We start from the raw sequence: 9,204 nt of genomic DNA on the forward strand, positions 1-9,204 counted from the left end.
TTTGGGCCCCCACTGAAGGGGCGACTACCACTCGAGGGAATTAAACTCATGATGGAGGGTTCCCAACCGAGCACGCCCAACAACCAAGAGCTAAGCATCGGCGGGTATTTATTAAATTTTAATTACTAATTATTTTATTTATCTAGGGTTACTTTTCATCTTATTTGTTTGTTGCTTCAGTACTTCTTCGCGTGAATTCGTGTATTCGGCTGAATTAGTGTGTTGAAATTTGAAAGAGTAGCTAAAGAAGCTTCTTAGCCTCCTTCCACGACGTCCGATCGGAAGTGACGACGGGAACTCTCTCGTCGTTGCGAAGGTAACCATCTTTATCCCTTTCGCGTGCTCTTCGGCCAAATCCCGTAAATCCGTCGAACAGAAGGATTTAGTACATCCTGCTCAAATCCTGCATAAATCCTGTTGCCAAACATCTCTAAAACAAAAATATTTATTATCCAAATACTTAACCTACGCGAGCTTTACAGGCCCGAGAAGCAATGAACTTCTCGGATCACTGGCGTTCCCTGTGGCCTGTCGCCTCCGTCTCGCACGCCCCTAATCTTCTCTCCGGCGATCAGGCCGCGACCTTGGGTCCGCTTCTCTTCCACCCGTCGCCTCCGTGCCACACGCTCTTCGCCTCCTCCTCACTAGCCCTCCGTATCCCGCCATCGTCGCCTCCACCCATCCTCGACGATATTCAATCCTTCTTCCGTTGCCCAACCAACGGGTCCTTCCTCCCCACTACAGACCAGTTCTACCTCGCCGCAGACATTCAGTCCTCTCTCGTTTCTGCTTACAGCAACTCCCTTGATCCCCTTTCCTGCAACAGCCTCCATGCCCTTCCATGCCATGACGGATTCTCTGTTCTTCTGTTCTTTCCGACGGGAGATAATGCCGATGAGATTGGGTTTGTATGCCTTCGCTTCAGGGATGAATGCCTGAAACCGGAGGTTGGGGTTGATCTTGGTGGGGATATCTTCAAACAGAGGGAAGGACTGAAACACCCTCGGCACCGGATACTGAAGTTGTCGGTTGTTTCTTCGCCCACATATTCTTCTTCGCCGACTGATACTTCTATCACAGAGGGTTTTCTAATGGCTACCACGTTGTATTCAGTGAATTGGTTTAGAGTTGAAACACGGAGTACTGATGTAGGAATGCTGAAACCTTTATTGATGCCTCTGGCCAAACAAGGGTTTTCTAGTTGTGTAGTAGATGCTTGTTGGAGCCAGCATTTCTTGGAGGAGAGTGCTGTGCTGCTTGAAACTGGAGAGCTTTGTTGGTTTAATCTTGTTACTAAAAGAGGTGGTACTCATAGGATTGAACTTGGTGACAATTCTGATACAAAATGGTTGGGATGCAAGTTTGGCGGGCAGCCATGGGTTATTCTTGCTGCTTCTTCTATCAATGTTGTTTTGGTAGATCTGAGGCCTAAGAGGATTAACGAGTTACCCAAAGTTTTGGCAAGTGTTAAGTTGCCTGATTTTCTTGGGGTGGTTTCTATGAAGGAGAAAGATACTTTTCAAGCATTTTGTCGAGCAAATTTTAATGATTTTCACTTTACTGCAGTGACTGAGAGATTGTTGATACTCTTTGATGTTAGACAACCATTAGTTCCCATCTTGACTTGGGATCATGGTTTGGAGCATCCTACCTATGTCTCTATGTTCAGATTGTCAGAGTTAAGAACTTCTGAGGAGTTTAAATCGGTCTCTGAATTAGGTTTTGTGATTTTGGTTGGTTCATTTTGGAAGAATGAGTTCAAAATTTTTTGCTATGGCCCTAGTGATAAAGGAGCTATTGGAAGTTCATTTTTCGCATGGCAGCTTCCGTCATTACTTTCATTGTCTGGTAAACACTGTAGTTCTATTGATGATCTTGTTAGAAAGATGATGTCTAAGGAGAACCATCCTAATCAGGACATGCTACTTAGAAATGAAGGAATTGCTGGTTTTTGCATAGTACGGCCAAATATTCTCTTGAAATGCAGATCAGAACCTGGTGTTTTCGTACTAATTAGACTTACATTATCAGGTAGACTAGAGATTCAGAAATATCATTCTTCTTCTGATTCAGAAAATGAAAATCGTATATGGCAAGGAATAGACTTGCAGGAAACAAAAGATTTCACCATTTACAATACTCATGAAGGCAACAAGGTGTCTAGTCGGTTTTATTTCTTAAAATTGTGCTATCTTTCTAAATATATGAATGGAAACCTGTCTGATATGTTGATTGAGCGCTATTTGGAATTGAATGGCAAAGGAAGTAAAAATGAAATTTTCACTGATGATCTGATAGAACTTTTAAGCTGCAAACTCCAATCTTCCAGCAGCTCTATTTCTTCTTTAATTGCTGATGTGAGCATACCCACAAATGTGTTTGAGGTTGTATCAAGACGAATATTGACTACTCTAAAACCAGAATTTCTATCATTGACATTTACTAAATATGAAGAACTTTTAATAGGCCATGCTGACACCACCTTTTTGCCATTGGAGTTTCCTAAATGCTTGCCTCATCATAGATTTCCTCCTTTCTTTGTGAATATTCCTTCAAGGAGATCAGAATTTTTACCAAGTACAGTACTTGCTGCGGATGCTATTGTTGGTCCTTTACTTCCCCTTCCTGTTCTTCTAGTTCTACAACAAAAGGGCATGGGATGCACAGAATTTTCCAATGAGGAAGAGCTAGATGATGACCTATTGAACCTTGAATGCAAGCGTGTCTTGGAGTTTATGTTTCCAGAAACGTCCATTGCTGACAGTTATGATTTTAGTGGATTGAGGGTCTCTCAAGTGTTTCAAGATGACGAACAATTTTTTGTTTACAGGCCGACATTGGGAGTTTGTAAATCAGTCTTCAATGATGCCAGCATTTCATTTCCAAATGAAAAGACTCAATCTCAAATTGATTATTTATCAGAAAATTATGTGGTAGCAAAGGATACACCAAATGATGAAAAATTTACGACATTCGTCTGTGGTAATTTTGACAAGAAATATCCTCTAGATTGTGGAAGTGAAGTGAATGATTCTGAAATTTTTGATGCTAGTCCAGTGAAATTGGATTTTGAGTCATTTGATGTCATGTTGCAACCAACCGAAATTTTATTTTTAAATTCATTGAAGAGACAAGCTTCCAAATGGTTGGAAAATAATAAATCTTATCAAGATTTTTGCACTTCATCAAAAATCTCGGATGTAATTCTATGATTTATGAAATTGTGTTGTATCAATTTGGATCACATCTGAACCATCACAGCAATCAATTGGAGGAAAATTCATTTATTTATTTCAATTCTCAACTTCTACATTGAATGCTATATATTCTGATTTATGTTGCAAGCATCTCGAAAGGTGTGCAAGTTTATAAATCATTTATTTGATTTAATGACAATTTATTTCTCATCTTATATTTATTATCATAATATTTATATTTCAAAATCAATTATTGAAAGTTACTTTGACATCATGAATTTTACATGTGATAATCATATTTTTGCTGAATATTTTTCGTCTCGGAGAAGTTTATACCTATTGAATTTATTCTAAATTTATCAACTCACATTGTCTTCTCAGGTTACTATTAAAATTTTCCAAGCTCAATGGGCAGATTGTGTCGATGCTAGCCTATAATTGAATTGATAGGTATATACTTGCAAGCCTATTTTCTTTAATAATCATTATTTTTTTAATTATATTGCGATATATGTTATGTTCTTTATTTTTTTTTGCTTCATAGCATGCACTGTTGTTGTTAGAAGAATCATCTAGAGATCATCTGATTTCTATTCATTGTAGAAAATGTTCTTATTTGGTTAATTTTTAAACATAATTACTACTCATTATCATTTAAATGTTCATAACGTGACCAAAACAAACAATATCTTAATATTTGAGACTTTGTGTTGTGACAAAGATTTTGTATGCTTTGACTTAACAAGTCGTATGATTTAAACCTATTGTCACAACTACTCAGGAAGCTGACCCATTCTATAGAGTGCTCGACCATGACGTGGTCATCTAATTTTGGAGTTTCTTATGAAACATCACCTGTTGAAGATGAATCAATGTTTCATATTATTGTATTTAAGACACCTTGAAGAGCTTACTTTTCTTTATCTATAATTTCATACATGTATAGTCCAAGTTTATGTGAAGCACTAACCAAGAAATTCAGCATGCAATGGCCTCAAAGGTAAGCATTTTGGTCAACTACTGGGTGTGGCTTGATTGCCATGCTGCTGTGAAAAATATCATTTGTATTATGTATGTGCCTATGCCCGCCAGTCCAAAGGAGGAGGCGGACAAGAGGGGGTGGGCGGCAGCATTGTGGGCCCCATGGCTTAAATTAAACAAGGTTTGGGAGGAAAAATTTGAATGAGGGGCCGTTTAGGGATTAATTAATTTTCCTTTTGCTTTAATTAGTCTTTCTTGTTAGGGTTGGGGGTTATCTTCAAATTGAAATCAGATTTGGGGATCTAGAGTTTTCTTTTGGGCTCTAGGCTTGGCTAGAAATTTGGAGAGCTGTTTCTTCCTCTCAAATTGAAGAAACTTGTATCGTTTGCTGTTTTCCTACGACTATTTATGATGAGGTCATCGACAGACATTTTAGGCAGGTTTATTGGCGAAAGAATCGTAGATCGACGGCTACGATCGGGAGTTTATATTTTTGATGTTATCATGCCATTTTTTGTTATTTTATTTTGTGTATCTTTTATTTCATGTACTAGTGACGATTTCGCCCTTATGTAGGCGTAGTGTTTATTGTAGCCCAAGGGGCATGTGAGTCTTTTCATGCTTTGAGATCTTTATAAGGAGATCTCCTCTTATTGTATGAGTTGATGATTGATTAATGAAAATTTTCTGAAATTTATTTTGTCTTCTTGCTTGAGAGAAAAGAGAGAGGAGACCTAGGTGAGGCTCCGACCGCAATACCCAACAGCCCGCCCCGGCGAGCTCTTGGTTTTCCCTATAAGTCGCTGTTTTTTTTTTCTTCCCTACTAATCCCTCCATACACCCGCCCACCCCCCTGCAGCCAAATCCCGAAACCCCTCTCCCAGCTCCGCCTGAACTCCCTCACCCGCTCCCTTCCACCCGCTGTGCCAGGGGACCGCTCCAACCATCCCGCCGAACCACCTAGCCAGTCCGCCACTTTCCCTGGGAAGATTCTGCCGCCCAATTCCCCTGGAATTTTGAAATTCTTGCAATCAAGCCTTTCATTATTTCTTTCCTAATGTAACTCCCTACATTAGGAATATATCTAATTGAATCTCACCCCAATTTGAATTCAAATTTCAACCTCCCTAATTAATTAAATTCCTGAATGTTAAAATCTGGATTTAATTAATTAATGGGGCCCACTACTTAAGCAAATTTCCCCTCTTTCTTCCTTTGCTTGGCCGGCCCCAACACACAGCCTTTTCTCTCTCTTTGCCACATCATCGCCTACTAATTACCCCCTTAATTTCTCTCCATAATGGCTGCCTTTTTCTTTTAATTGAATTGAAGGAGAATTGAATGATAAAATAACTTCTCCTTTCAAGCCTAGAAAAATCTGAAATTCAAATTTCAGATTTCCTCCTTGATTCCCCCTAGCTCTCGGCCTAACCCCCCCTTCCTTGTTCTCTTCCCGCCTTGCCTCAATGTTGAATGGCGGATCCGGAGCTTGAGTGGGGGCTAGTTTTCCACGCCGACGGGAGCATCGATATCCTACGCTCTCCTTGCTTTGACGTAGGATTTGAAGACGACGCCACAATCGAAGAGTACTTGGAGCGAGTCGTCCCTATCCTCGCAAGTATTTTCGACCGACAATTTCGTGGTTACACTTGGACGATCATTGGACGCCATCCGCCACCACCTTCTTCGGTGAATACCTCTCCGGTAACGAAGTCTTTCGTCGCCTTCATCGTAGTGGTGCTCCTCCTCCTCGCATGATTCTTTATTCTCCGCTAAAGCCCAAGAGTGAACGAGAGAGAGAATGGTACTCAAGGTGAACTTCTTTATTATTAATTGCGGGATTTTTGTTATAAGCATTTAAGTACCTCTTTTATCTTTGAATGATATGATTGGTTTGGTTAACTCAAAGCACATCTTCGCCTAAGCAAGTTAACTACTTTGAACGATTTAACCCTTTACTTTTGTTGGTAATAAAATTTGTTATGACAACGCTTTGATTAATCTTTATTTTAATTTCCGAACGCAATTCCTACATTGATTCACATCATATTTGGTATCAGAGCATGGCTAGCATGCTTTGCTCATGCTAGGTGCATCATAGGAGTCTACTTTAGTTTGCCTTAGTCGTTTACATGCATAACATCACCTAGGTAGTTTTATTTTCTGCTTGCATTTTGCTGTCCAGAAAATTCTGCAGCGATTTCTGCTTATTTACATGAGCATATTTCATAATTTAGTGCTGCAATCATTACATTCACTTCCATAATAGTCTAGGCCACGTACGCGCTTGCTGTCCTTTATTTTTCTGCACTTGGTTTAGCCTTTAGATTGAGTTTTGGGTTGTGTCTAGCTGCTGTCCACCGTTTCCTGCAACCTGTAAGCTTCCGAAAACGAGTCTAGAGTTGCTGTTTTGGTGCTGTCCACACCCGGAAACCTTGCCGAAACTCTTAGGTAGTTTCCTTATCACTAGTGCTTGCTGCCCGTGACTTTACAGCTGCTGGAATTTCATTTCCAGCAGGTTTTGCTGTGATTGTCGCTGCTGTCCTTGACTTAGGAAGCCGTCCTAGTGATCCCTAGCACCCAACCATGGATCCTACCCATCTAGTAGTCTTGGGTTAGCCTATTCCAACTGTTAGCCATTAGAAGCCCAAAGCCTCAGGAGTGTATTGCAAACAGAGATATTAAAAACAAGCAGGGTTTCCATCGCGTAATTTTTTGGAGGCTTGCTGCATTTTCATTTGGGCATTGTTTGTTTTTTGGTGGGAAACTGATTTTTATAATTAGATTTTCTTATGGTGTGGTAGCTGATAAATTGTCATCCGATTTTTTCTAAAATTAAAAAAAAAGTTTTAATACCCGCAACAATCTTTAAAAAAATTGATTTCTCACAGCAGATCTACAATTACCATTACAAAAAGTTTTATCCTCCTAAAAATAAATAATTTCAAATTTATCATACAAATATATAGCAAAAAGGTTGTATGGATGATATTGAGGGTTGCCTACTTTCTTTATTGAAGCTATTTCAGACTGTTTTCTATATGCAAACCTTTTATATTTTTATTGGCGTCAAGTTTTGTGTTGGGATGAGAGTTAAGGCATTTAATATGTTCTATCTACCAAATGCATTTGTAAGAATTGCTTGAATATAGAGGGTTTGAGGGTTCATTTGCTTCCTCTAAAATATTAATGGATTCTACATAGATATGAGGCTTGTGTATCCTATTGCTTCACTTGTAATTTAAGGCTAGTCATTTTGATTGATGGGAATGATAGAGAGATTTTTTTTTTTTTTTCCTGAAAAGCTAGATGTCCTAGTTTTATGCTTGCTTGAGGCTGGAACACAGGCTTATCATTTTTAAACTTTGAACAAGGTGCAGTCTGTAAAGCATGTTTATGAATCATGCCTTCCCTTCTACCATCGAATTGCAGTGTATGATGATCCTAACTTTTGAATCGTAGGGAAAAGTACATATTTATACCCTCGTCTATTTTAGGGTATTATTAGTTATCACTTAAAGATATGTGGTATAATTCTTTTTTGTGAAAATGATTCCTTAATTTTTTATGAAGTACCAAAATGATCCACAACTATATTAAATGACCATTTTGATCCCTCAGGTCTTTAAAAAGGAACCAAAATAGTCCCACGTCTGTAAAGAGTTGAGGGACGAAAATGATACTTTAATATTGTTGGAGTCATTATTGATCTTTCATAAAAAGTTCAGTGACCATTTTGATTATTTTTTCTTTCTTTTTTGCAAGTTATTTCCTGGTGGTCGTATGATTATGTGGGAAAAATCTTAATCTTCAATATCTGATGGATCTATTCTTCTCTTCTTTTCTTTTACCAGCAAGAATGTGATGAACTGGCTAGGAAGGTGGCTGAGCTGAATTGTCAGTACAGTGCACTTAGAATGGAGCTAGAGCAGCTTCACAAAGTTTTCCGGGATCTAGAAGCAGAAAATCAGCACATAGTGCTTGGCTAATTTTCACTGTTCACTTTATATTTCCATAACCCTGAATTTGTTATCTAATACTTTCAGCTGTAAGAACTCATTAAATAATATAGTTTTGCAGTATATTTTGCTCACACCTATCAACGGTCTTTCATTTCATGAACATCATCTTTTTTTTTACATTAAAAAAAAAACATCTTGACATCCTATATTTAGATTCTTCGGATTTGTTTGGGACAACTTTAGATGTTTGGAAAGTAGATGCGAAGTTATTGTTAAAAACATATTTCTCAAACGGACCTTTAATATTTTCAAAATACATTCTTGTTGACAAAAATTGATCTTATTTGATCAGGATGAGCTTAGCAATATCCGAGAAGAATCATCTATCACTTTGAAACAAGTTGTTGGCGATCATATTGTCAATATTCCTTTGAGCTCTACTACTGCCTCCACCAAGATGACTGCATTTGGCAATCCTGATTCCACTTCCAGGTGAATTTGACCGCTTGTTCTCAACAACTAATCGGAGGTGAAATCTCTATCTGCACTATTTTTTCCTTGCAGCGTAGATCGTCGATTGGAGCAGATGTGACGAAGGCCGGCGGTGAATGACCTGCAAAGGATGTTAGCGGAAGAAACAAGAAGAAAACAGAGGAAGAGAAGGAAGGGGGGATGTGGGATTAGTTATCTTGTTTTGAGAGGAGAGAGCTTTGATATTTATGTTAGAAATTATAAAGTTTTAGGTAGGTTGGTAACCTAGCAAGCTGTTAGTGTTCCAAAGTTGTGTTAACAGTTGGAGAATTCCAACTTTAACTGCACAGTGTAGTTGTTATATCTAAGAAATCATTTGGTTTGATGTTTTTTGCATGGCTAATGTTTATTGTCATAATATTTAATTTCAAAATCATGAATTTTAGATGAGCTAATTATATTTCTGTTTAATATTTTTCATTGTGGAGAAGTTTATACCTATTGAGTTTATTCTAAGTTTATCAACTCATATTGTCTTCTCAGGTTACTAATGAAATTTTTCAAGCTCAATGAGCAGATTGTGTTGATGCTAG

At 38.3% G+C, this 9,204-nt stretch overlaps 1 protein-coding gene across 3 annotated transcripts; it reads left to right on the plus strand.

Annotated features, from left to right (window-relative positions):
• Positions 1-185: 185 nt before the first annotated feature.
• LOC110095321 lies at positions 186-8,698 on the plus strand. 3 transcript variants are annotated; one of them, XM_020820823.2, is made up of 4 exons: positions 202-316; positions 483-3,356; positions 3,579-3,647; positions 8,033-8,271. In XM_020820823.2, the coding sequence occupies exon 2, from the start codon at positions 495-497 to the stop codon at positions 3,210-3,212; it is 2,718 nt and encodes a 905-aa protein (XP_020676482.1). In that variant the 5' UTR covers positions 202-316; positions 483-494; the 3' UTR covers positions 3,213-3,356; positions 3,579-3,647; positions 8,033-8,271. The 3 variants fall into 3 exon arrangements, with proteins under 3 accessions (XP_028550380.1, XP_020676483.1, XP_020676482.1); XM_028694547.1 differs by lacking the exon at positions 8,033-8,271 and adding an exon at positions 8,493-8,698 and having other exon boundaries at positions 186-2,982; XM_020820824.2 differs by having other exon boundaries at positions 186-2,982.
• The last annotated feature ends 506 nt before the right edge of the window (positions 8,699-9,204 follow it).

This window comes from Dendrobium catenatum, unplaced genomic scaffold (assembly GCF_001605985.2).
Source record: "Dendrobium catenatum unplaced genomic scaffold, ASM160598v2 fragScaff_scaffold_501, whole genome shotgun sequence".
In the NCBI taxonomy this organism is placed as follows: Eukaryota; Viridiplantae; Streptophyta; class Magnoliopsida; order Asparagales; family Orchidaceae; genus Dendrobium; species Dendrobium catenatum.